The 27,283-nt window shown below is 58.2% G+C and overlaps 1 protein-coding gene across 1 annotated transcript in view; it reads left to right on the forward strand.

Moving 5' to 3' along the window:
* Positions 1–27,283, forward strand: part of TCERG1L (transcription elongation regulator 1 like) — a 148,827-nt gene that overhangs the window by 103,131 nt on the left and 18,413 nt on the right. Inside the window, exons 7-8 of the mRNA XM_012781426.3 lie at positions 3,253–3,407; positions 14,113–14,182. Coding sequence (XP_012636880.3) covers positions 3,253–3,407; positions 14,113–14,182 — 225 coding nt within the window. The remainder of the gene's footprint in view (positions 1–3,252; positions 3,408–14,112; positions 14,183–27,283) is intronic.

Raw genomic sequence — 27,283 nt, forward strand, 5'->3', positions numbered from 1 at the left:
AGGACAGGCACACAGAACACTCCTTGGACAGGGCCTGGGCCGCAGGGCACCTTGCGTGTCCAGGGGTGGGTGGGGCTCAGGTTCCCTCTCCCAGTGAGCCAAGAGGGAGCAGGAATGTCGCCCATACCTCGGAGCTCATACTGCAAGGTTTGCCGTCCAAAGGGCAATTGGATCACGAGGCTCCTTTTGCACAAGGAAGCGACACCCCCAGTTTTCACTGGATCAAATCCGGGTCTCCATGTCCCACGGCTGCTGAGTGTGGACCTGCTGCACCAGCCCTAGCTAGCTCGGGTGCTGCAGTGGAGTCCTCCAGGACCTGGGACAGTCGCAGGGAAGAGGGCGTGTGGACCTGTCCAGAAACTACGACACGGAGTGATTGAAGAAGGGGAGCACATATACACGGTACCTAGGACGGGCATAAGAGGCACGTGAAATTAACTCTGCGTGTTGCAGCCGGCTCCACGCAGTTGGACCAGCCATCGTGAGCGGCCGGGCAGGTTTCTCCTGGGAGCCACATTTGTTTACCCGCCACCGGCTCTCGGTCCAGCCGCGCTGGCCTCCCCAGGGAGTGGGGACGGGGCTCTTTGTGGCTGGATATCACCATGTAGCGAGGAGATTGCACCGAAATGCCCCCTCCTGGGTAATGATCCCCTGCTAAGTCCTAATTAGCTCCACTCCCCCTGGCTTCAGGAGTTCGCTGGTGGCAACTTGAGGGGTTGGCAGCTGTTTCCTGCACGTCGGGGTGTGCAGGAAACAGGTGGGGCGCCACCTCTCCCTGCACTGGGAGGTGCTGGGGCGACGCTGAGCCACAGCACCGGGGAGTTGGAGAGTGAGCGTGCCTCCCGCAGCACTCTGTTTGCAGCAAAGACTGATGGATCCAGGGAGAATTTGTCCAAATAAATATCGAGTCCCCAGATGTGAAGCCTCTTTCTGAGGTTAATAGCAGAGCCTGGAGGCCGGCGGGGAAAATAGCTCTGAACTCACAGAGGAAATGAACTGGATTCACCGGGTGAAGAACCAGCTGGACCTTCCACCAGCAGGAGGACTTGGCACATGTTTTCCAGTGTCACAGCACGTCCCAGTCCCCAGGGAGCGGTGCCCATGGTGGGGACAGGTGCCCCCGACAGAGAGACGCAGAGCCAGGGCCCCTCGAGTTGCTGTGGTCTGTGGGGAGCCTGGGGTGTCCTGCAGAAACCAGGACACCTGGAGGAGTTCAGGTGGGTCTGACAGCTGCTGTCAGAGGTCAGCCTGGCCCGGGCAGCCCTGCCCTTCCCTCCCGCCACGAGAGGCTGTCACCGTCCCAGCTCCTGGGCCCCCTGTCTGCTGGCCGTGGATGAATTGCACCTGCTGGTGCTGTTTCAGACCAGCAGGGCTTGAGCTGCGTGCTTGGCAGTGAGCGCCGGGCATCACCCCATCCATGGTGGGGCCGCCGCACCGTGGGCCGGTCTTGTTTAGAAAAACCCAGAGTGCAGGTGTTTTCAGATGAGGGGGTTTGGGGGCGGCGTTTCTCCTGATATCAACACCACAGGCCGCCTAGTCTGTTGGGAAGCGTCTTGGCGACATTGGGTCCTTCCTGCACGTGGCATCTGTCTTGAGTGGGGCTCCCAGGAGCAGGGCCTGCTGCTGTGCTGGCTGAACCCGGCTGTCAGAGCAGGTGCAGCCCCGAGCCCGGGCAGCCAGAGCTCGTGGCGGGGGTGGGCACCTGGCCTGGTGCAGCCAGTCTGCGGGAGAGGGGGGCACCAACAGTGGCCAAGACTTGGGGTCCTGGCTCCAGATCAGAAGATAAAGGGGAAAGAAGAACAGGAGCTAGAACTGGGGTGGGAGGGACCCATCTCCCAGCCCCCACCACTGAGGACGCTGAGGCGGCCGGAGGTGAATCCCTTCCCCGAGCCGGGGCAGAGGCGGCAGCGAAGCGCACCCTGGCAGGCAGCCCCAGCTCAGTGACCCTCCCTGCAGGGACTCCTGGGGAGGGCACAGGTCCCTCAGCTCTGGGGGAGGCCGTGTGAGGTGTGGGGACCTCCCACCGGTTCTACCTGCCCTTCCTGGGCCGAAGTGAGTTCCTTGTTCTCCGTGAGATCAGGGCTCCCGGGAAGACCTGGTGGGTCCACACGACAGCTTTTAAATCTCGAGTGAACGGGAGGGACGCAGAGAGCCAGGGATGCTCCCGGAATCTAGGGGTGCGAGTGGGCTGTGGGGACCCAGGCGGTGCGTGGGTGGCCCCCAAGTGGCCCCTGTGGCTGGGGGCCACCTGGTAGGGAAGCAGAGGTACACGTGACCACACACGTGGGTTGCTCCTGCGTGTTCCGTGGGCATCAGAGAAGTCCCAGGACAGTGACGGAGCTGGCAGGGCCCGCAGATGTCACGGGGGGAAGTGGAGGCTGAGAGAGGGGAGGGGTCCTGCCCGGGGGAACCTTCTGGAAGGTCTAGACCAGAAATGGGGGCCGGTGCCATCTGGGGCTGGTCATCGCAGCATCCTGAGACCAGTTTGGGCCGAAAGCCCAGATCTGAGACCAGCCTGGCCACGTTCCTGGGACACGCTGGGGCCGGAGCCCGAGTTCTTAGGCGTCCCTTGTGGCTGCGGACTCAGGGTACACGCCCCCAGGAAGGGGATTCCCGTCTCTCTCTCTCTTTCTTTTTTTCCTGTGCCTCATATTTTTCTTTTTACTCTTTTCTGATAACCTTCCACAGATAAAGGGTTTCAAAATTGCAAATTATTCCTTTCAGGAATTGAACATTTCCATCTATGAAAGCACAAAACTTAATTCTTTGCTCTCCTAGAAGTGAACAGCCCCCCGCCAGGGCCTCACTTGGGGATGGCAGCAGGCGGTTTAACCCTTCTGCTGCTGGAGGGCAGTGAGCCGGGGCCTGGGCTGGGGGCTCCAGCAGGGGCCTGGGGGACCCCTCTCCACATTGCTCTGCCCATTGCAATTCCCAGCGGTGGGAATTTCTTTGAAGCAGAGACAGCTCCAGTGCTGGGAAGGGCTCTGACCTTGCGTGACCTTGTTAAGTGAGAACGTTGGTGTCCTTAATGGCTGAAAGGCAGTCACAAGGGTGTCAGTGGGCCTCTCCCCCCTAATCGCTAATCAGATGAGTCAAAAAGTGAGAAAGATCTGCACAGCAGGCTTCCTTTTCATTATTAGTACCCCGCATACCGAAGCTTTGTGAGCATGTGGATGTCAGTCCGGGAGGGCTTTAGCTTCAGGGCGAAATGTCTCTGCGAGCCACTGAGACCCAGTTTTCCAACGCTAACAGGTGCGTGGTCTGGACGGGAGACGACCGGGTTTTCTTCTTCAACCCGACCATGCAGCTGTCCGTCTGGGAGAAGCCCACGGACCTGAGGAACCGCGGGGACCTCAACAGGATCATCGAAGACCCGCCCCACAAGCGCAAGCTGGAGGCCGCAGCAGGTAACTGGGAACTGGGCTGCTCGCACCCACCTTGCAGAGTCTGAGCTGCGTGTTCCCGGCGAACGTGAAACGAACGCGTGTTTCTCTTGGTTATGCTGAAAATTGATCCTTAAGGAATCACATGCACGACTGCAGGATGTAGTAAGTTTCTTTTTTTTTCTTTTCTTTTGAGACAGAGTTTGCTTTGTTGTCCAGGCTAGAGTGAGTGTCGTGGCGTCAGCCTGGCTCACAGCAACCTCAAACTCCTGGGTTCAAGCGATCCTCCTACCTCAGCCTCCCGAGTTGCTGGGACTACAGGCATGCGCCACCATGCCCGGCTAATTTTTTCTCTATATATTAGTTGGCCAATTAATTTCTTTCTATTTATAGTAGAGACGGGGTCTCGCTCTTGCTCAGGCTGGTTTTGAACTCCTGACCTTGAGCAATCCGCCCGCCTTGGCCTCCCAGAGTGCTAGGATTACAGGCGTGAGCCACCACGCCCGGCCAGTGAGTAAATTTTGAAGGCACTTTCTGCAGAAGCCTTGATTCCCCACCCCCCCGCCCCAGCGGTGGGGCCTGTCTGTCCCTCTGCCCCCTGTCAGGTGATTGATGCAGAGGGGGCCATTCACTGCACCACCCCCTGTTAGGTCCTGTCCAACATCACCGTTATCCAGCTTCTTACTCCTGCTCCAAACGTCTTACCCGGCTCCGCTCGGGAGACTGGCGGTGCACGGTGGGAGTGTATTTCCTTCTGCCTTGCACCCTCACTTCAGACCTTCAGGCTGAATCGATGCGTCGTTGTGTTTGGATGGATGCCTCGATTCAATAAAACCCTGTGCTCGGGGAGAGGAAAGGAGCCTTCTCGGCGGCAGAGGAATGGGGCTCTTGGCAGAGGCAGTTGTTTCTGATGACGCTCTCGTAAATCTCGCTTCACCAGGAGCCAAAGAAGAACTTTTAGCGTTTTAAGAGTGGATCCTTTCCGATTAGATCTGATGCATCTTTTTACTAGCTGCCGAGCTGGGGAAGCCCCAGTCCCCGAGTGCGGGGGGTTCAGATAGCACGGGCTCCACTGGGGGTGTCCGGGAGCGGGAGCCCCCACTCACCTGGGATGCAGGACGCACTTCTGCGGGGCCGGGCAGGTGGACGCAGGATCTCGAGTCCTTGGAAAAGGTCTTTGTTTCATTTTTGTGGGGTGTTTCATTGGGTCTGCAATGATATTTTCGATTCCACATCATGTAGGGCTAATGCTAGATCATACCGGCCTACACTTCTTGTCAAATCCAGAGTCATTTGGCTGGAACGTTAGAAGGCAGCATTATAAAAGTTCTCTTAACGTCCTTGACAGCACTGGGAGACGTGGACATGGCTGCGCTTGCAAAGCCGGCACGAGCCCTTTAAGATCGAGACAAGCTCAGCACGTTTATTTCCCTTAAGATAATGACGGCATTCTCCAGAGAGCTTGAGTCAGCTGAGGTTGGGGACAGAAAGAAATGTCCTAGGTGCACGTTTAAGGGACTCTGTGGAAACGTTGCTGTGCTCGGGGACAGTAAGGGTTGGATCTGGTGACTTTGTTTCCCCCTTTGAGCAAGCGGCATTCGTTATTGAAAGGGATGTTTTGCATTCCGAAAGGACGCTAAGGAAATCATTGTGGAAAACAGCCTCCCGAGGCTCTTACTCATGGACAAGAGCATCCTGCACCATCTAGGAAAGTCGTGGATCTCCCAGGAGGAGCGTTAAGGCACAGTCCGCCCTGACGAAGGTTTATCTGCCTGGTGGAAGGCGAGCAGTGCAGGCGGACTCCTTGCCACCCTCCTTCGCTCCTGTTCTCGCAGATAATTGGGTGCGGTTTCATTCCCCCCCCCCAAAAAAAAGTGGTAGGTGTGAGAAACAAATGAACTTATTAAAAGTCAGTGCCTAGTTGCTCTCGCCTTTTTGTTGTTTAGGCCAAATCGGGCCAGGTCTGGAGAGACAGGGGGCTGGGGGGTGTACGCAGAGCACCCCACTGGGCGCCCGGCTGTCCCCAGGCTGGTGAGGACAGTGGGTGGGGGGCGGGGACCCTAATTACCTGGGGCAGGGATGATGCTCGTGTCACTCTACTGACAGGAGTCTCAGCTCACAGCTAAAAAGCTAAAGAGTTGGGTCCTCCCTCCCACAAACAGAGCCAGAAATGTCTGATCCGCTCAGGGCTTCCACGCCCTGGCCTTTTCTCTCACGTCACTTTAGTACTGTGGCTTGAGCCACCCAGGTAGACTGTGATTGCAAAATTACATGCAGTTACAAAACGGCCTTTACTGGCACCTCCCGCCTCTTATAAAGAGAGGAAGAGATTGTCTTAAACCAGCTTTTTTTTAAGCTTAAGAGTCTGCAGAAGACCTCAGTTCTCAGCTTCGAGTCGCTGGGGTAGAGTGGACTTTGAAGAACATAACTTCTCCTTTCCTGAGATCCACCCGAGAGCTTTGCAGCAAAACATCAGGACTGGAGGAGATTCTGGGGGATGAACTAATGACAAGGGGCGGGCTTGGTGCCCTCCGGCCATCGCTGGCAAAATGGCACCTTCCCTGGCTGCCCCTCACGGCCACTCGCCCAGCGGTTTAACCCTAACAAGTCCGACAAGCTCTAGGGGAGGCTGCTCTGGGAGGAGAACTTGGGTTTTTCACATTTTGTTCCAGCGACAGTTGTCACTGTCCATCTGAATACACTGATACCAACTTCCAGTCCGAAATGGAGCGACTGAGCACTTTCGTTGACACCCGTTATGTTTCAAGGGGCAAGTGAAATAGAAGCCTTTAGTGACACGGCTGCCACACGCAACGGCTGTTAGGTCACGCGTGTGCGTGGGAGTCGTGAGGGCTGCAGGCGTGGAGAGGGCACTGACTTCCTCGCTCAGGCTCCCTCCTCCGTCCTCACACCCGCCCGGCTCTGGCCTCTGCCTCCCTCTGCCACGGTCTGTGGTTCCGTGGGTGACACGGGACCGTCTCCCTCCCCAAGGGGAGTGAGTGGCAGACTGAGCGCCCAGAGCGTGTGGCTGATGGATTCTCGGGTGGAGTCAGGACGTGGACACCACGGGGGGGGGGGGGGGGGGCGCTGTTCTGTGCCCCAGGCCCGCTTTACGGAAGAGAGAACTAACAAAAGGGATTTAATCACACACCTGTATCCAGTGGGGGCTGGGATTTGCACCCCAGGGTCTGGCTCCCGCCGAGGGGGGCAGGCTGGCACACGCGGGAGACTGCGGACCAGGCAGCTCTGTGCGCGACGCTCACTGGCCCCCAGCCCGCGGTGGGGTGGCGTGGGCTTCGCTGGCTTCAGTGCCTCTGAAAACTTTAGCCATTTATAGTCAAGGCAAATGTAAATGGATAACAACGTGCATTTTACCAAGTAGGGTAAAAATCATCCTCCTGCGCTGACACAGCTGTGAGCAGTGAACGGGTCGCTTTCCTAAGTGAGAACGCCGAGACAGTAAACACGGGGAGCCCAGGTCTCAGAGGGGCCAGGTGGCCAGGGGCACCCAGCAAGCCTGGGACCACTCAGTGCAAATGCTGGACCTCCCCAGAGAGGGGGGCTCTCCAGGGTGGGGGAGGGCTGTCCAGAGTGGGGAGGGTCTCTAGGGTGGGGGAGGGCTCTCCAGAGTGGGGAGGGTCTCTAGGGTGGGGGAGGGCTGTCCAGGGTGGGGAGGGTCTCTAGGGTGGGGGAGGGCTGTCCAGGGTAGGGGAGGGTCTCTAGGGTGGGGGAGGGCTGTCCAGAGTGGGGAGGGTCTCTAGGGTGGGGGAGGGCTGTCCAGGGTGGGGAGGGTCTCTAGGGTGGGGGAGGGCTCTCCAGAGTGGGGAGGGTCTCTAGGGTAGAGGAGGGCTGTCCAGAGTGGGGAGGGTCTCTAGAGTGGGGGAGGGCTCTCCAGAGTGGGGAGGGTCTCTAGAGTGGGGGAGGGCTCTCCAGAGTGGGGAGGGTCTCTAGGGTGGGGGAGGGCTCTCCAGAGTGGGGAGGGTCTCTAGAGTGGGGGAGGGCTCTCCAGAGTGGGGAGGGTCTCTAGAGTGGGGGAGGGCTCTCCAGGGTGGGGAGGGTCTCTAGGGTGGGGGAGGGCTGTCCAGGGTGGGGAGGGTCTCTAGAGTGGAGGAGGGCTGTCCAGGGTGGGGAGGGTCTCTAGGGTGGGGGAGGGCTGTCCAGAGTGGGGAGGGTCTCTAGAGTGGGGGAGGGCTGTCCAGGGTGGGGAGGGTCTCTAGGGTGGGGGAGGGCTGTCCAGGGTAGGGAGGGTCTCTAGAGTGGAGGAGGGCTGTCCAGGGTGGGGAGGGTCTCTAGGGTGGGGGAGGGCTGTCCAGAGTGGGGAGTGTCTCTAGGGTAGGGGAGGGCTGTCCAGAGTGGGGAGGGTCTCTAGAGTGGGGGAGGTCTGTCCAGGGTGGGGAGTGTCTCTAGGGTGGGGGAGGGCTGTCCAGAGTGGGGAGGGTCTCTAGGGTGGGGGAGGGCTGTCCAGAGTGGGGAGTGTCTCTAGGGTAGGGGAGGGCTCTCCAGAGTGGGGAGGGTCTCTAGAGTGGGGGAGGGCTGTCCAGGGTGGGGAGGGTCTCTAGGGTAGGGGAGGGCTCTCCAGAGTGGGGAGGGTCTCTAGAGTGGGGGAGGGCTCTCCAGAGTGGGGAGGGTCTCTAGAGTGGGGGAGGGCTGTCCAGGGTGGGGAGGGTCTCTAGGGTGGGGGAGGGCTGTCCAGGGTGGGGAGGGTCTCTAGAGTGGGGGAGGTCTGTCCAGGGTGGGGAGGGTCTCTAGGGTGGGGGAGGGCTGTCCAGAGTGGGGAGGGTCTCTAGGGTGGGGGAGGGCTGTCCAGGGTGGGGAGGGTCTCTAGGGTGGGGGAGGGCTGTCCAGGGTGGGGAGGGTCTCTAGAGTGGGGGAGGGCTGTCCAGGGTGGGGAGGGTCTCTAGGGTGGGGGAGGGCTGTCCAGAGTGGGGAGGGTCTCTAGGGTGGGGGAAGGCTCTCCAGGGTAGGCGAGGGCTGTCCAGAGTGGGGAGGGTCTCTAGGGTAGGGGAGGGCTCTCCAGGGTAGGCGAGGGCTGTCCAGAGTGGGGAGGGTCTCTAGGGTGGGGGAGGGCTGTCCAGAGTGGGGAGGGTCTCTAGGGTGGGGGAGGGCTGTCCAGAGTGGGGAGGGTCTCTAGGGTGGGGGAGGGCTGTCCAGAGTGGGGAGGGTCTCTAGGGTGGGGGAAGGCTCTCCAGGGTAGGCGAGGGCTGTCCAGAGTGGGGAGGGTCTCTAGGGTAGGGGAGGGCTCTCCAGGGTAGGCGAGGGCTGTCCAGAGTGGGGAGGGTCTCTAGGGTGGGGGAGGGCTGTCCAGGGTGGGGAGGGTCTCTAGGGTGGGGGAGGGCTGTCCAGGGTGGGGAGGGTCTCTAGGGTGGGGGAGGGCTGTCCAGGGTGGGGAGGGTCTCTAGGGTGGAGGAGGGCTCTCCAGGGTGGGGAGGGTCTCTAGGGTAGAGGAGGGCTGTCCAGAGTGGGGAGGGTCTCTAGGGTGGGGGAAGGCTCTCCATGGTGGGGGGGCTCCCAGTCAGGCCATCCTCCCCCTACACCTGCATCACCTGAGCTGGGGCCCTGCCTGCTCTGAAGACTCCTGCCCTGCACCTGGTGCAGATGTGCACCTCTGTCTGCCTACAGGGCCCCACCCCACCACCACCCCAGCCCCTCACCATGGAAGAGCCTGACCCAGCCCTTTCCAGACGCTGCTGGGCCCTTGCCCGTGCGGAGGCCCCAGCCGGGCGCCCGTCGTGCCCAGGAAACTCGCTGTCTCGAGAGCACGTGTGTGCTCTGCTGCCTGGGAGCCGGGCGTGAGAGGAGAGCTGCCCGGGCGGGTCACCTGCTGCTGGAGCAGGGCTGGGGTCCCACTGACTCACAGGTGCGAGCACTGTCGTCGGGTGTGGGGGAGGCCGGCGTCTGCCTCACCAGCCCCGGCCCCTAAGCTGAGGTGCGCGCTGCACCCCACGGGCTCACCGCGTGCAAATGCGCCTCGCTCACCGAGACTCAGCCCCTGGGTCCTTCCGCACGCCTCAGCCCGGGACGCGCCTGCCCTTTCTAGATGGCCGGCATAACTAGGTGTGATCCCTTCCACCCACAGAAAGGAAGGCATGTGGCTCACAGAGACTAGGGGCCTTCACCAGCTATCCAGCCTCACGCCCAGGCTCACTCGGTGGCTTTATATATGTATATGTATACATACACATATGTGTGTGTGTATGTATGTATGTGTGTATGTGTGTGTATGTGTGTGTGTGTATGTGCATGTGTGTGTGTATGTGTGTAAATATCTAAGAAACCGCAGTGCTGCTGCACCTTCTGTTCTGCGTGTTCCTTGTGATGCATCCCGGCTGTGTTTCCATCTTTGCATGTTCAGAGTCTCCCTGTCTCCCCACCGCCACTCTTCTTCCTCCCCCACCCCACCCCTGCTCTCTCCTCTGTCCTCCTCCAGTCTGGGGACACAGTGGCTCATCAGCCCCTGCCCTTGGGCGGACTCGTGGGTCCTGTGCCTGTTTGCCCTGACGCACACAGTGCTGGTCAGAACATCTTGCACAGACGCATACATCCATCTGAGAGGTGCGTTTGCAAGTCCGTCTGTTGTGTGATTTCATATTACTGGAATTGCCAGGTCGAAAGGTGCATGCCTTTTAACCACTCCGGTACGAGCGCGGACTGCAGTGGATAGCCACAGATGAACGCGCACAGCCCAGCGTTGACTGTGAGTGCCGGCTGTGGGCAAGGTTTCCAGGCTGGTGAGCGCCGGGCCGAAGTGGTTAAATTTGTGACGAATATTTCTAAATTGTCCCCCAAAGAATCTCTGTGGAGACCCACAGTCAGGCTGGCAGACCCCACCCCCATACACACCTGCCGCTCGTCGGAAGTTAACTTATAACGCCACTCCTTGTTTAAGTTGGCATTTCTTTAATTTTAAATGGAAGTGAACATCTTTCCACAGGTTCGTTGGCGTTTGTTTTGTTTCGTGTCCTTGTCTTTCTCACCGGGCTGTGTGGACGGACTCTTGCCAATCAGGGGTACCAGTGCTTGGCGGTGACATCATTCCAGGATTTTTCTTTGCTTTTTAAAAATTTCTCTTTGCCATCACACAAGTTGTGCTTGTTTTTTATTTTTCTAATTGTGGTAGAATGTACACAGCATGAAGTTTAGCGTTGTTTTCCATTTGTAAGTGTACGATTCGGCGGCAGTAAGTATACTCACCACGTCGCGTGACTGTCACCACTCTCTATTCACAACACTTCCCATCGCCCCGAGCAGAAACAACCGAGCAATAACTTCCTGTCCCCTCCCCTCAGGCCAGCCGCCTCTCAGCCGCTTCCCAGACTTTTCTGCTCCCTGCAAGTCGTGTAAGTGGGATCAAAGCTGCGCCTGTCCTTCTGCGTCTGGCCCGTGCCACGTGACATAACGGACGCCTTCAGGGCCAATCCGAGTTGTCCATGGTGCCGGGACTTCCTTCCTCTCCGTGGCCGTGGCCGGATGATGCTCCATTGCGTGGTGGCCGCGTGTCCTTTGCCCGTCCCTGTGGTGACAGACCCTTGAGTTGCTGTCACTCTCGTCTACTGTGAATAACGTGCTATGTGAGGTGGGCACGTGAAGGTCTGAGTGAGGCCCTGTTCTCAGTTCCTTCTGTACCCGGTAGTGGAATTGCTGGCTCCTGGGGGGGGGTCTCACCTTGGGAGGACCAGCCACACCTGTCCGGTGGTGTCCACACCAGCGGGCTCAGGCTCACAGTCCTCACGCCTGGCGGACGCTTGTGTGCTGCTTCTGCCCGTTGCCGTTTGCGCAGTCGTAACCATGGGTGTGAAGCTGCACTGAGGGCTCATTTGCACCCTGACGCCTAGTGGCGTTGGGGACCCTCCCAGGCGCCTCTTGGGAGACACGTCTGTTCACGTCCTCTCCCATTTGTTAATGGGGTCGTGCGTTTCATGTTGTTGTTGAGCTGTAGGGGTTTCGTATGCAGTCTGGGTAGTAAATCCCTTATCCGACGTGTGATTTGCAAATATTTCCTCCCACTGTGCGGGCAGCACTTTTGCTCTGTTGGCAGAGAGACCTTTGATGTGCAGAAGTTTTTCGTTTTGATTAAGTCCAATTTAGCGTTTTTTCTTTTATTGACTTTTTTTTTTTTTTTTGGTGTCAAACTTAAGAAATCATTGCAAAATCCAGCGTCATGCAGATTTCTCCTTATGTTTTCTTCAAAGAGTTTTATAATTTTAGCTTGTAAGTTTAGCTATTTTATGCATTTTGAGTTAATTTTTGTATACTAGCATTCTCAGGGGTGATTTTTGTCACTGGTAAAAAAAAAAAACATCAGGTGAGTGAGCCGTACTTCCCCGTTTCCGTGTGCGTTTTGGAAGTGTTTGCTGAGAACCAGACGCTGTGAGTATCGTGGTGACAACGTGGCAGCTCTGGAAACCAGGGTCCCTGCACCACAGGGACTGAGGCTGACTAGGGCGTGTCCAGGGCTGGAGCCATCCGTTTGCGACCCTCCCAGGTCACTTCCGTGCAGCGCGCATTCCTTATCGTGTGTGGTCCCTGCAGTTTCTGCTCCGCCGTCCACAGCCAGGGAGGGACGGCAGCGTCCCCCCAGCCCAGCACCGTCCAAGCAGGACTCGGGGTCCGGACACGGTTGGCTCCAGTCCCCTCCCAGCCCAGCGGCAGTGCTGGTGGGGAAACCGATCCCGAGAGATCCCTTCTCCTCCAACCCCTCTGCTCTACTTTGAAAGTCAGTTGAATTTATATATTTTTTCTTTTATGGCTTTTGGATTTTTTGTATCTCAATTAGGAAGGATTTTTCTATGTTGAAATTATTCAGAGAAAATAAACAAAAACACTCTAAAAATAAACAATATTATGCACAGTCATTTTCAATGATATCTTTGTAACTGTATGATCTCATTATTTTTTGATTTAAAGAAATGTCGATGTTCCCCCTGGGGCCTCCCTGGAGTGTCCTGTGACGGCGCGGGGAGGAATCTCCCTCTTCCACGCCCGTGTCACCTCCCGCTTCATCTGCCTGCGAGACAAGTGGGTGACCAAAAACTACATCCCGGTCACTCTTCTTAGAGACTGAGCCGGAATGTCACCTGCTCTGGACACACCAGGCAGGAGGTGCAGACTTCAGCCGACACACAGTGCAGACAGGCAGCCGGGCACTCGGTCTGGAGGAGGCTAGGAGCCCCTGGAGACTGCAGGGCCCCGGGGAGAGGGGCCGGCGCAGTGGCAGCCTGAGTGTCACGCGGAGGCAGAGGTGGGGGCAGTGCGACAGGCTGAGCTCTTGCCCATGGGACGGGCGGGAAACACCAGGAGGTGGGGGGCAGGCAGGAGTGAAGCTTGGTGGGGCCAGAGAACACAACGTGTGTCTTTCGGGGACCTGCACAGTGGGGTCTGTTGGGGCTGGGGCACAGCTGCCGCTGAGCAGCCCACAGCGTTCAGGACAGCCCAGGGCAGCCAGGAGCGACCCACCCCCATGTTGGTGGAGCTGAGACCAAGAACCCCAGGGGAGGATCTGGGGATCTGGTCACTCTGGGCTGAGACCTGCCCGCCACTCCCCACCCCTGCACCGCCCAGCGGGAAACCCTGCCACCTGCCCAGTGTCATTTTGGAAGGAGGGGGCTGCCCGTGATGTCTTCTTGCTGGGGGAGGGGAGGGGGGCTGCTGGACCCAGAGGAGGCAGGCCGCGTGCCCACAGCAGGGCCCTGCATAGGCGGCCTGGGGGACGGGGGTCAGCTGTGCAGGGCGTGGCCGGGCGGCCCTGGTGGAGCTTCGGTGTGGCTGGGCCCAGCGGGCTCTGAGAACCCGAGCCCCGTCTTTCCGGGCCCACGCCACACTCCGAAGGCAAACCTGTGCGTAGGTTGGAGCCGAGAGCCGGCGCAGAGGCCTTGCTGGGGTTCCAGACCCCATGCGCAGGTGGGTGGCCAGGTTTCCTAAGATGAGGAGGCCTGGGGGGCGCAGTGCTGCTGGAGTTGCCGTCTGTTCCCAGAAACCGTGCATATGTGCGTTAGGGGCTGCGCGTTGCTTCCCTGGCAGAGCCCCCGGCGGGGGCGGGGGTGGTGAGCTGCCTTGGGGACGGCAGGGCCGGGACGTGGAGACCCCCTGAGAGAAGCCCCAGGAGCACGCGGTTCTGAGGAGCAGCCGGGCGGGAGGCCGAGTGGTGTGCAGGGCATTTGGGAGTTACCGCCTGTCAGGACAGGAATGACAAAGCGTGAGAGCCACCCACGAGCTCACTGTCCTCTTCTCTCCCAGAGACCGACACCAAAGCACCTTCTTGCCTGTTGGTTCCGAGGGCTCATCAAAAGCTCACAGCACCGACCTCTTCAGGGTGGAGCAGGGCCGTGCGGTCAGACCCACCCTGCGTTAGGGGCAGCCGCTGGGCGTGGGCAGCGGCTGCACCGGGCTCGAGGTTCCAAGCCAGGACGTGACAGAGCCATGCAATTCCCAGGCCCTCATCCCAAACAGACAAGGAGTTTGTAAGCAGGTGCCCACCTTAAATTCCCCAGCCCCAGCCCCTCTGCAAGGCCAGCCACCTCCAAATAGACAGTGGCTCTAGGTGACTTCTCTGCAGAGCGGCAACATCAGATTTATTTTCTGCCGAAATGTGAAACTAGTTATAGGATTTCATACCGACCTTTAGGAGAAGTCTGTTTTCTATATTTCCGGTTGAGTCCTCTTCCCGGTGAGCGCTGCCCGGTGGTTCTGCCCAGGCTCTGACACCAGCCCTGTCCCCTTGATTTTCTTTCAGCCCACGACAGCGATGGATCTGGTTCAGAAGACGGCAGGGACGACCAGGACGTGAAAACCAAGCGGAACCGGTAGGTGCCACCGTGCTTCCTCAGCGGGTCTTTCCGTAGTGGGCACTCAGGTGGCGAGGGAAGAAAAGCCATCGATCGTTCCGACCATATTGACTCGGAGCAGAGGACGGACTCACCTGCTAAACAGGCGGCCGGGGGTCTCCGTTCTGCCTTAGCAGCAGCCCGGGGAACCTGCCGGAGCAGGTGTCTCGGGGGTCCAGGGGAGCTCAGACGCCGTACAGAGAGCGTGCCCCAGCAACCCCAGCCCACCCAGGCGCCCTCGAGCTCGGCCCTGACGGCGTCTCCTGAGCCGCGTTGTAGCAGCCGGGCGGCCGGGGCGCAGGTGGTGCCGTGTGCCGGGTGAGAGGGTGGGTGTCTGGCTCGGGGCTCCAGCCCTGAATCTCGCTTGGGTAGTGGCTTTGTGCAAAGTGATCCGACCCTGAGGTCAGATTTCTCAAGTGTAAGATGAGAGGTTGTGGAAGCCCTGATGGCTCCTGGTTGTGACAACGCCTGTGTTGGTGCCTTGGGGACTGGCCGTCCAGGCCGGCTTGTCCGTGGCTGCGTGCGTGAGGAGGGTGGAGGGAGGGGATCCATCTTTCCCTTCAAGCCAGAGGTGGCTCCACCCCTCTGCCACTCCGAGAGGCTGTTGCTCTGCCCTTCCTTACGTACTGAGTTTCACATAAAAAGACATGATTGAGGGAGTAAGAATAGGGAAGCAGAAGGAGGGACAGGTGTGCTGCACCCACCTGTGCAGAGAAACGGGGTGAGTGTGAAGGCAGCCAGGCCAGCGAGGGGTGGCACAGGTTCCTGGGCTGGGTCGTTACCGGCCAGGTGCTGCCTGGGTGGACGTGCTGTCCCGACAGAACCTGGCTGGCGTGGCCCAGCAGGTGCACTCGTTCCTGCACCAGGTAAGTCCCTCCGTGGGACACGCTGAGCCCACAGCAGGAACCAGAGGGAGTGGTGAGAGTGTTAGCATCGCTTGTATTTCCCCTTTACAAAGTACGACTTTGGAGAAGTGATACTTTTGCCATAACAGACCTTTGCCACAATGAAGGAAAAATGGAATCTGGACTCAGAATCTGTGCCCGTTGTCACCTGTCAGTCTGTCACCTTGTGACTTTTCAGCAAAGGAGGAGGAGGGGGCGGTGGGGGCTGGGGGGCGCAGGTGCCAGGCTGGTGGGCGCCCGACCGCCAAGGCCCGGGCAGGCTCTGCGCGCCAGCAGGCGAACACGCAGCATCAGACCTGAGTAGGTTCCGTCACAAGCAGACGCCACGGAACCTTCCGGAACAACACAAGGAAGGGAAACACTGTCCTCCCTAATCAGGGAGCAGGTCCGGCGGGAGGCAGGGCTCTCCTCCGCCCGGACCCTGCGCCCCGCCCCACGCACTTGGGGGCCGAGTGCAGCCGGGGGGGAGACGGGGGCCCGGTGGCTCGGGGTGAGGACACCCCCCCACCCAACCTCCTTTTTGGACAGTCGCTTTTGGGGCTCAGAGGACACTGAGGGCCGCAGGGGGTGGATGGCACGTGCCATGGGTGGGGGCCGAGGGCGGGAGGCAGTGAGCGCGGGCCCGGTCCCACCCTGGCGGGGGGACGGCGGCGGAGCCGGGCTGTGCTGGTGTTCTGACTGCTCTTTGATGTGTGCGCTCCTTTGATTTGCCTTGGACATATGTGCTTAATCTGAGAAACAGGATGAGCTTCCCGAGGCAAGAGGGAGATGGAAATGTAGCCGTCATTTGATGAATTTGGAACTCGTGTCGGAGGAAGAGCTCGGGGCGCCCGGCACAGCCTACATCACCCAGCCGGGTCCTCACGCCCGGGCCTGCCTCCGGGCCCGAGCAGTTGGCGTTTAAACAGCGTCGGAACATTAATTTTGGTTTTAATCATCCGGGTGACTCCCGCAATCGGAAGCCGACTTGGAAGCACACACGGGCGTCTGCACGGAGCGTCCCGGTTTTGGCATGGGCGTGTCCCCTTCTGTTCCTGCCTCACAGGCGCCCCGTGGGGGAGGGGCCCCGGCGCCGGTGCGATTACCAGACACCCCCATGTCGGCGCCGGTGGTGGCCCTGCCCCCGGGTGAGGCCCTAGAGAAAAGGGCTTGGGAGGTCTCAGTCGTTACGCAGCCAGACGGCAGACCCCGTGTCCGCCAGGCCCCGCCTGCCCGCTTAGGAGCCTGTTTACACCAGCTGTGAGCCACTCGCCTGCCAGGGACCCCTCACCCGGCGCGGCTGCCCTGCCCAGCACGCGTCTGCACGGCCCCGGCTTGGAGCTGGTGGCCCTGGGTTGGGCGAACCACTGGCATCTTCTTGGCGTGTCCGCCCCTCTTTGCGAAGGTCGTTGTCAACAAGTCCAACTGCTCTTCGAGCTCGGGAACGCTTCTGTGTGTGTTTACCTGGCGGAGTCTGACATGCACGGTAAGAGAACACGCCTCCGGAAAGCCTCCTGAAACCAGGGCACTTGGACCTGCCCTTTCTTTGCATACATAGTGTAAGTTTTGCTTATCAAAAGGCACTTAAAATCCTCCTGCCACGTGTGACTAGGCGGCACCGGTCATGAAGTTTTAGCAACACGGGAACAGGCTGGGATGCGGATTGCTCCGGGCGCTGGGCTCTGTCCCGACCTTCCTTACGAGCCTCGGCTGGACGGACGGACGGACGGACACTCCGGGCATTCGTGCACAGACGGAATTAAATCTACGGCACAAATAGTTCAGGCCCACGTGAAACTTTCCCTGGAATTCTTTAGGAGGAGAAATATGTCACAATGGCAGGCTTTAAAATTACCGAAATATTTCACACTGCCTGGGCGAGCGTCGTTCCAAATAGCCTGTTATTTACGGTTTAACGGAGCGCGCTCCTGACGCGGGTCGTGCGTCTTCCCCGGGACCAGAGCCTGGCGGTCCCTGCCCCCGGCTTTGCGGTGTCTGGCGTGCAGGTCCCTTTATAGGCCAGACCCGCTTTTCGATTGTTCCAATTTAAGGAGTTGGGATTTATTGTAAATGATTGCATTGAATTATTTCAGGGATTCGGCACCATTGTGTCATTTGGTCTAGAAAATCAGAGTGAAATTATCCACAAGACACGTCAGAGAAGCAGTTGAAGCACTAGATTGAAGTACTAGAAGTTGCTAGTACTGGATGAACAAGCGGCTTCTGGCCCAGGTTCTGCCACTGTGGGCCCGGGCATGCGTGCTAATTAACAGCTCCGCACGGCGTCAAACTGTGACATCCTCCCCTTTGTTCGCAAGTGTCGCTGGCCCAACGGCCTTGTGAGCATATTTAGGTTTCTGTGACATTTGGTGTAGATTTCTTGTACTAAGGGGAGACCAAAATAAATCTGGTGGCTTGGAGTTGTGTTTATTTCGCTAGTTTGTACACGTAGGGAATGCCAGGTGACGGCTCTGGGTGTGTGTGATGAAGCTGACCTTCTACCTAGAACTGGTTCTGGGGCCCTTGGCCTCGGGGGTCTGTGTCCCCAGCTCTCGCTGAGACCCTCCGGCCTCTGGCTGCGTCCCCACCCCGCCGAGAGCAAAGCAGGGCTGGCTCCTCCTCGCTGGCAGAGACTCGAGAACTCCGAGACGGAACCGTGATGCTCAGGTTCCGGGTAGCCCTGCCGGGCCAGAGGGGCCTCTGCGGGATCTCCTTCCTCGAGGGGCCCATCCGTGCAGCCGGGAGCCCCCGGATGCCCAGTGTGCTGGGGAGTCATCCAAGTCCAGCGCAGCCCCACCCCACCCCCCGTGGGCAGGGCCTCCGTGGCAGGGAAAGACAGGAAGGGGTGATCACAGACCCCGTGTCCTCCCCAGCCCTGAGGTTTGGTCCTCCAGCATGGCCAGTGCTAAGCACCTGCTGTGTGCAGTGTCCCGTGCACAGGGACCAGGGTGACCCAGGACTGGGAGATTCCCCTTCCCCGTCTTGCTGGTGGGGTGGCAATTTCTGGGACAGTGTGGGGCCCACGTGGATGACCAATGAACAGCCACATTCCCAGATCGTGCACGTTCCCGCTCTCCCCAGCCCCGGGTTTCTGTCATGCACTGAACAGACCTCTGTCACCCCTGATGTGTGCAGGCCCTGGGGACTCCCAGAAAATCCGATGTCCTTCTGTGTCTGGGAGCTGTTGCCCTGGCGACAGGGAGAGCTAGTGCCATGTGCTCCTGGTCCGGGCCCAGCTGGCCCCCTGCATCTCAGACAGGCGGGGCGCCGTGCCGCAGTGCAGGTCCCCGCGGCGAGTGCTGTTCTCTCCTCTGTTCAGCTCTCCTTGGTGCCAGCTTGTGACGGCTCAAACGTCTGCATCTCCCGCGTGGTTCCCACGGCCACACTGTCCCCATCCCGCCCGGATGATGCTGATGTGTTAGCGGTCTGGCATCACGCTCTGCTCTGGCTCCCGCACCTGTGACAAACCACGACGCAGCGCCTCTCTTGGCACAGGGCCCCGCCGCCCCGCCTGGGCTGCGCACGCCGGCCCCTGCCGCACCCTCCTTAGGGTCTCCACTGACAGAGCAGCTGCTGTCCTGTTTCAGGTCCCGGCCCTGGATGGGGAGGGCCCGGGGTCGGGTCTGAGCGTCCTGCAGAGCTGTCCTGCGCCGTCCACGTGCGGGGGGGGAAGCTATCCCTCCCAGGTGTCTTTGGAGGCCGTGGTCATCGGGCCATCAGGGGAGCGGAGTCTCAGCCAAGTCATACATGACAAGTGGGATTTGGGCTTCTCAAGGCAGTGGGGCGTTTTCTAGATGGGGGACGAGGAGACGTGCTGGGCTTCGGCCTCTCGCTGTCCTCTGCCCGCCACCCGGACAAGCACCCAGGGACCGAGCTTCGGGAAATCAACCTTCCCTGAGAACCGACTTGAGTCCTACCAGGCCGGGTACGGTGGCTCACGCCTGTAACCCTAGCACTCTGGGAGGCCGAGGTGGGAGGCTCTCTGGAGGTCAGGAGTACAAGACCAGCCTGAGCAAGAGCAAGACCCAGTCTCTACTAAAAATAGAAAGAAATTAATTGGACAACTAAAAATATATAGAAAAAATTAGCCGGGCATGGTGGTGCATGCCTGTAGCCCCAGCTACTCGGGAGGCTGAGGCAGGAGGATCGCTTGAGCCCAGGAGTCTGAGGTTGCTGTGAGCGAGGCTGACGCCACGGCACTCTAGCCCAAGAAACAGAGTGAGACTCTGTCTCAAAAAAAAAAAAAAAAGAACAAAAAATAAAAGGACTTGAGTCATACGAGACAGTCTGAATCTTGAACTCCACGCTGATCTTCTGACTCTAGAACTCTCCCTCTTCAGTGGGATCTGGGGACTCTCCGGCACCCAGAGCTCCTGTCCCGTGGCCGCCGTGTGCCGGGTGGCACGTCCACACTGAGTGTGCCACTGCGGTTGTTCCTTCCCCCAAGAACAAGCGACCATGCATCAGAAACCTGGACACGGTGGCTGGGATCACACTGAGGATGTCTGAACTTGCTGCAGCTTTTTGAAGTTGAAACATATTTTCTGAAGTCACCAGCTGTGCCCGAGGGCGTGTGAAATGAGCAAGGTGTCGCTGCATGGTGGGTACCACTGGCCTGCCCTGCCCACGTGTCTCCTGCCCAGAGGGGGGTCTGTCCTCAGCAACCTTTTCCCATAATTAGGTGACCCGTGTTCATGCACGATTAGGGTTAGCCGGGGTGCTATGCATGCACCACAGGGATACTGACGCAACTGCACACAGGGGGGGTCGGTTTCCCCAAACCTCACCCCATCCTTCCCCATGCGGGATGTCAGGGATGAGGGCTCCTTCTCTAGCCCCTTGGAATATAAATGTATGACAGTCTGAAACAGCGTCCTCCTGTCTCCCCTGAAAGAGAATGTCTGTGTCCTGTATTTAGGAGAAATGATAGCTTAGCTCTGCTCAGCCTGATTGTCACCCTGGAGCAAGAAATGCCCACCTTGGTGCGGCAGGAAGGGACAGAGCAGAGCAGAGCACCGCGGAAGGAGGGACACAGGGGTCTTTGGTCCTGCAGGGGCGGGCCAGGGTCAGAGGTTTGTTTTGAGGGGAGGGGGAAGCTAAAGAGAAAATGATCGTGGGAGGGGAAAACAGGTTAGGCAAATTGGAGAGATCCAGTTGAGATGGAGTGATTCCCCTCAGAGCAGAGGAGCTCCGATGATAGAAGAGACAGACGGCTTCGTTCATCGAACACTCAGTTGAAAAGGGTCCAACACAATGAAAAAGTACATATATACACATATACCTAGTTAAGGAGTAATAGTCATTTCACCCACTTCTGCCTTTTTATTGTAGCAAAGCTAAACATAACAAACGGAGCAGGGCGCTGAGCCCCACGACCCGGCGTCAATACTGTCTCCTTGCCGACGTGGTTCGTCCCTGGCCCTCTGCAGCTCGGGGCTGGCAGCAGAGCCCCTCCCCCCACCCCACCGCCCTGCAGCCCTGCAGACGGGCCGGAGGCTGGGTGCGCACACGGGCGGCCAAACGCTGACCGAGGGCAGCAGCCTGCGGTGACCTGCGGTGCAGGCGGGTCAGGGAGGGAGGTGGTGATGCTGGGATGGGAAAGCGCCTCACTCATGCTCCCAGGAGCCCCGCGGGTGCCGGGTCCTGTTGAATGCTTGGCACCCTCAGCCGGCGTCCACCCGCAGGTGCCCCACGTGGAGGGAGTAGCCGGTGATTTTTAAAAATGCATCAAGGAGACAGTCACTTAGCAGTTGTTTCCTGTGCAGGAAGGCGTCTGTGAAACATGGGAGTGGACGCGGCCCCTGGCAGGGAGCCCGCACCCACCCAGGCCCCGGGTCCCGCCCACGCCTGTCTCAGGGAGCAGCATGATGGGGGGTTGGGACCCAGGGCCGTCGTCCCGGCTGGGACGTGGCGCTCTGCTCAGAGCCGCCAGGGTCCTCACACCACTGGGAGTCAAAGGTCGCATCCCTCCTGTGGCCAAAGAGACAGCGGGACCCGGCCCCTCGCTGACCTCTGGACACTCTCCTCCTCCCCTGGCCCTCGCTGTCCTCCGTGGCTGTCTCTGGAACATTCCTCCATGCTCCCACTGAGGGCCTGGGCGTTCCTCTCCCGGACGCACACGGGCTCCTTCCCGCTCTCCAGCACCTGCTCACGGTGTCCCGCCTGCCGAGGCCGGCCCTCCCCTCTCCTGATGGGGTGGGGTTGCTGGTTGGTTTAAAATTCCTGAGCAGGTGGCATGTTTGTTTTTGTTGTTTGTTTGTATTGAGAAAAAGTCTCACTTCGTTTTCCGGGCTAGAGTGCCGTGGCGTCAGCCTCGCTCACAGCAACCTCACACTCCTGGGCTCAAGCGATCCTCCTGCCTCAGCCTCCCGAGTAGCTGGGACTACAGGCATGCGCCACCATGCCCGGCTAATGTTTTCTATATATTTTTAGTTGTCCAATTAATTTATTTCTATTTTTAGTAGAGATGGGGTCTCGCTCTTGCTCAGGCTGGTCTCAAACTCCTGAGCTCAAACCATCCTCCCGCCTCGGCCTCCCAGAGTGCTGCGATTACAGGCGCGAGCCACCGCACCCGGCCATAGGTGAATGCCCATCCGTTCCACTCACTCACTAGAGCCCATTACTGCCGAGTCTCTGTCCCACCCTCTAGAACAGGCACCTCCAGGGCAGAGAGCAGGGACCGTGGGCCCAGGTCCGGAGCGGTGCCCACTGCACACACAGCGGACAGGGAAGGGGCCGTGCCCACACTTCCCAGGCCTTATTGCCAACGGCGGTGCCGGGTCTCAGGACCGCTGTGTGGTGTTGGCAGGGTCTGGGATGCATGAACGGGCCGAGAGACAGAGACACCATGCCCGGGCCCGGGATAGGGCGGACCATGCTGTCGGCTCTGGAAACACCTGCCGGAAGGAATTGAAACAGAGTATCAGGTCATTAAATATGAAGTGTCCGATTTTGAATCAAAGGTGTAGTTTATTACATCTCAAACAAGAAGCAATACGGTCGATCAAAGTGTGCACCTACACTATGACACAGGTGTGCCATCCTAACGGTAGCTGGTTTATGGCAGCAGCAAACAAGCCTGGACAGCAAGTGGCGGTGAAGTCACGAAAGGCGTTTTTCATAGTTTGTGGAGAACTGAACATTTTTTCATGCAAGAAGTGGTCCAAAGCCTGGAGGAAGTGTTTGGCAGTTGGTACAAGGTCTGGTGAATACGGTGGATGACAGGATGACAGAGAGTTTCCAAGTCCAGCCTCTGCAGTTTGAGCAGCGTTGTTTGTGCGACATGTGGTTGAGCGTTGTCTTGCAAGAGGGCTGGCCTGTCTCTGTTGTCCAATCTCAGCTGCTTAACCGCACGCATCCTCATCATTTCATCCAACTGGTTGCAGTAGACGTTCGCCGTAACAGACGGACCAGGTTTCATGAAGCTTTAGTGGGTAATATCAGCGTTGGACCACCAGACAAACACCAGTAGCTTTTTGTGATGAATATTTGGTTTTGGACTGTGTTTTGGCACTTCATCTTTGTCCAACTATTGTGGCAAATGCTTGCAATGGTCAAAAAGGATCCATTTTTCATCACACATAACAATACGGTATAGAAATGGTTCACCTTTATGTCATGACAGCAGGCTTTTGAGACAATTTCTCTTCTGACACTCGTATAATTCATGCAGAACCCATCTATCCAGCTTCTTTACCTTGCTGGTTTGTTTCAAATGGTCCAATATTATTGGAACAGTAACATCCAACCTTGCTGCTAATTCATGCGTAGGTTCAGATGGATTAGCTTCCACCATAGCTTTCAGCTCATCATGATCCACCTTGGTCTCAGGTCGCCCACGTGGCTCATTTTCAAGATTAAAATCACCAGAACGGAACTTCTCAAACCATCCACGTACTGTGTGTTCATTAGCCGCGTCCTTCCCAAACCTTTTGATGCCATTTCGACCTGTCTGCACTGCACTGGTTCCACAAGCGGACTCCTATTTGAGAATAACATGCATTTTTGACTTATCCATGGTTTTGCAAACTTGCTCTAAGAAAAAATTCAAAAGATGATCACAAGCCAAAGTATGCATTTGAAAGACTGAGGATGCACCTTCGCGATAAAAATAAGAGAAGTGTCATGGTGAAATGCCAGAGATATCAACTGTCAAACTTAGTACTTAAGGAAATGATTGGACATTTCATGCTTAATCATCTGAATCATTTGCCCTCGGTTCTGACAGCAGTTCTCTGACACCGTCTGGGTGTCCAGCAGTCCAATCCAGTTCTGACACGAAGGACCCCAAGGTAGCTCCAACCCCATGGGCGAAGGCTCAGCCCCAGCGAGGCTGCCCCCACCCCAGACACCAGCCGCAAGGGGGTCACTGAGCTGCCCTTAAATCCATCCTACTTGGCTACCAATCCAGGGTCTCCCACAACCCTCCTTCTGGTCTGATAATTTGCTAGAATGACTCACGGAACTCACCGGAAGTGATGCTTACGACTGCAGTTGTGTTATGGAGGTGGCGACTCAGGAGCAGCTACACGGAGGGACTTGTGGGGCACGATCGGGAACAGGCCCAGGGCAGGGGCCTCTGTCCTCCGGGGATGCCGCGTGCCCGACCCTCCCAGCATGGTGACCTGTGACACCTGCACCCACCAGGAAGCTCCTGGACCTCACTGTTCAAGGGCTTTGTGGGGGTTCATCCCAGAGGTGTGATTGATTGATTAATTGATCATTGGTGGAAAGACTGAATTCAGTGTCCAGCCCCTCCCCCACCCTAGATGCAGGAGGCAGGTGGAGCTGAAAAAAGTTCCGTGCAGTCACAGGCTGGCTTTGCTGGCAGGACTCGACGTGGTCTAAGGTGTGCCTTAGCATGACTCAGGTGTGCTGCGGTCCAAAGGGTGTCCTCATGAGTCACAAAAGACACCCCCGTCACTTAGGGCGGGCATTCTGAGAGTTGGGGAGCTCTCTGCCAGGAACTGGGGGCTCAGGCAGAATGCATTCTTCATTGCACCATGGGTCTCACTCCCTGGCCCCCCAGCACGCTGGCCCCAGCCCCACCCCCGTCCTGCCCTCGGCCCTGGGGGGTTGGCAGTGGGCGGGGCTTTGCCGTGGGTAGCTGCCAGCACAGCTGGGGAGACACGGATCTGCCATAGCAAAACCGAAGCCACCATGGACTGGCCATTAGCAGGGACCCCGGAGGTGACGGTGTGGCACCTACAACCCAGATGGGCCGCACAGGGGGTGGGCCAGGGTCCCGGGCGGCTCTGCCACCGTGACCGCTCCCGGCCCGGCCGCCCCTCACCAGCCCGTGGGGCCGCGCTGGCCAGACCTGCGGGAGGCGTCAGTCTTGGCATTTCCTGCTGAACATTTTACGAACACATTGCATGAAGACGCGGGAGGCCTGTTTGTCAAATTTATGGGACTGCAAAATTGGGAGGCAGAGCTAATACGTTGATGGCAGAGTCAAGACGTTTAAATATTTCAAGAGGATGAGATTAACTGATCGCATTCGCAGCATACAATTGTAGGTCACATTCACAGCACAGAATTGCAGGGCTGTGAGGCTGTTTAAGACCTTTTTGTCCAAAATGTGCATTTTAACCCAAGTAAGGTCCGGAGAGCTTCCATACTTCAGCCAAGGTTGTACCGTAAGTCACGCTCACGTGGAAGGCTCAGAAACACCTTAAACCCAAGTTCCCTGCAGGTGGAGTTCTCCAGAACTCGGCCCCACTCAGATGCCACCTTCTCTCTACATGAGATGGTGACAGCACGGTGGCAGCAACCCCTCTGGGCCTGAGTCCCTGCTCGTGTATGTCCCCCTCTCACGCTCCCCTTGGGGCCTCGGTCAGCGCAAACGTCTTCTGTTCCCACGCGGTCTCTCCAGTGATGGCGTTAGTGGGAACGTCCCCCCAAAGGCCCTGCAAGGAGCCCTGCGGCACCAAAGGCCCCTGCCCTGCAGACACCAGCTCAGCTCGCCCGCTGCAGCTCTGCGTGTGCCCGGCTGCGTGAGTCACGCCCCGTGGACGGTGCTGTCCCCAGGCGGGGTGCGGGCTGGGCTTGTTTTGGGGTACAACCTCCCCTGTGCCTAGTATGGGGTGGGACACATTCTGCACATGGGAGAAGCAGGGAAGGAGGGAAGGAGTAAGGGAGGGAAGGAGAGGGAAGGAGAGAGGGAAGGAAGGAGGGAAGGAGAGAGGGAGGGAAGGAGGGAAGGAGAGGGAGGGAAGGAGGGAAGGAGAGAGGGAGGGAAGGAGGGAAGGAGAGAGGGAGGGAAGGAACTGCTGCTCTGGGGGATTAATCAGGATTATCTTAAATCCTCCTCACATGCAGACACTGCGACTAAAGACCTGCATGTGTCTCACCAAAGAGAGCTTGGGACCTTGGTCTGTCCAGCACGGTCTGGGCCTGCACCCGTCTGGTGACGCCATCAAGACACGCATGGGTGTCCGTGTGGCTGTAAGTGGTGGTGGGTGCCTCAGACGGGCTGGGGAGACGGGGTAGTGCAGGCTGGCTGCTCTCGCCCGGAGCTGGCAGCTGTTTGGAGTTGGTGGTTTCCTGCCAGGGCAGCCGTCCCGCCCTCAGGATGGCCCACAGATGCCACCCGGGCAGAGAGAGTCCTGTCTGAGGGCTTGGGGTGACCGCCGGGCTCACAGCCGACGGGCACAGCCCAGTGGCCGAGCTCCCCCGCCCTCAGGTAGATAACTAAAGCTTGTTGCTCACAAAGGGAAAATAGCTGCTGCAGTTTCAGTGTCTGGAATCTGGCTCCTCTGGGGTCAAGTCTGATGTATTTTACGGAATAACTCGCTGCTCTTTGCACGTGTGCAGAATGAGAGGCCCTCAGCGTTTCAGACCTTCCAGCAGGACGCCACACGTGTGCACATGCTAAGGCACGTGCACCATTAATGGCTGGGCCGATGGCTGGGGGGGGGGGAGGGCGGGACCCGGACGGGAGAGCTCAGGGTGGTGATAGCCACGCTGTCTCGGTGGGCAGAGGCAAGGCGGGCGGGGTGTTCCGTCCCGGGAGAGGGGAGACTCCAGGGCTATGGTGCTCAGGTGTGGGCCACACCTGCCCCGGGAGGGAGGCTGGCCAAACTGAGCCCCCTTTGAGCCATATGTTGGACCTGAAAAATTTCCCAAAGCGTCAAGTTCCCCAGGCTCTGAGCTGCAGTGAAACTGCCCTGCTCCCCGCGGCCAGCTATGCTCGTGGGAGACAGTCGGAGTATCACAGGGACGCTGCCCCCCCCAGCAAACCGGGGCTTCGGCTGTCTCTATTAAACCTATCAGAACCGGCTTTTTGTTAAAAGTACAAAAATCGCTCAGCCACGAGAATATTAAAAATATATTTAGCTAGTTTGCATTTGCTTTTGACCGGTTCTAATTGAACTGATAGCTGAGCTATCTGGAAGGCATTCAGCGGTTCCGAACAAAATATTTTGTTGAATAAGCTGTAATGCGCCATCATCGGTGAGCTCAGAAGGCTCCTATTAATCTCATTTCAAGTTGCAACAATGCAAGCCTTGTTTCACACTTCTATTTTTAACTAATGAAAATTTATTACAGAGAAATCCTAATTATACCCTTTGGAATATGATACAATTGCAAATCCACTAGTAATTTTCTTTTCTTTTTTTTTTTTTTTCAAAATTCCACATAATCGCCTAAGAAGCAAAGAATGTAGGTTCCCCTGAAATAGTTGGTCTATAAATAAGGTTCCCCGATGGGCCGAGCAATCTTTCCTTTGCACATCGTGTACTAGTGTGGATTAATCCGTGTTGCAGCCCCTGTGAATGAAAGCCCCTACACAGACACAGAACGCCGTATATTCTCAGCACTTCCTAAAGGTGGTAACACGCACGTCTCACATTTCCCTGGACAGACATGACGGGAACGCTGTTCCCTCGGCAGGTGTCAGGAGCCCTGGCCTGGCCCCTAAATGACCATATGTCCCTTCTCCTCTCCGTCCCCCTCTTCCCCAATCCAGGAAGCAATGCAGGATTCCCTTGGCGCCCACACCTCCGGGAGGCGGCCGTTGGTTGCGACGGTGCTGGGCGTGGGCTGCCCCGTGGGTCGTGGGGCTTTCAGGGGCTCCCCGGTCTCTCCTCCCAGTGGCCAGCAGCACCCCAAGTTGTGACAGCCACGCACACCCCCTGACATTGCCAAGTGTCCCTCCCGGGGAACAGTCACCCTCAGCTGAGAACTCTGTGCA

Source organism: Microcebus murinus, chromosome 14, assembly GCF_040939455.1.
Source record: "Microcebus murinus isolate Inina chromosome 14, M.murinus_Inina_mat1.0, whole genome shotgun sequence".
Taxonomy (NCBI): Eukaryota; Metazoa; Chordata; class Mammalia; order Primates; family Cheirogaleidae; genus Microcebus; species Microcebus murinus.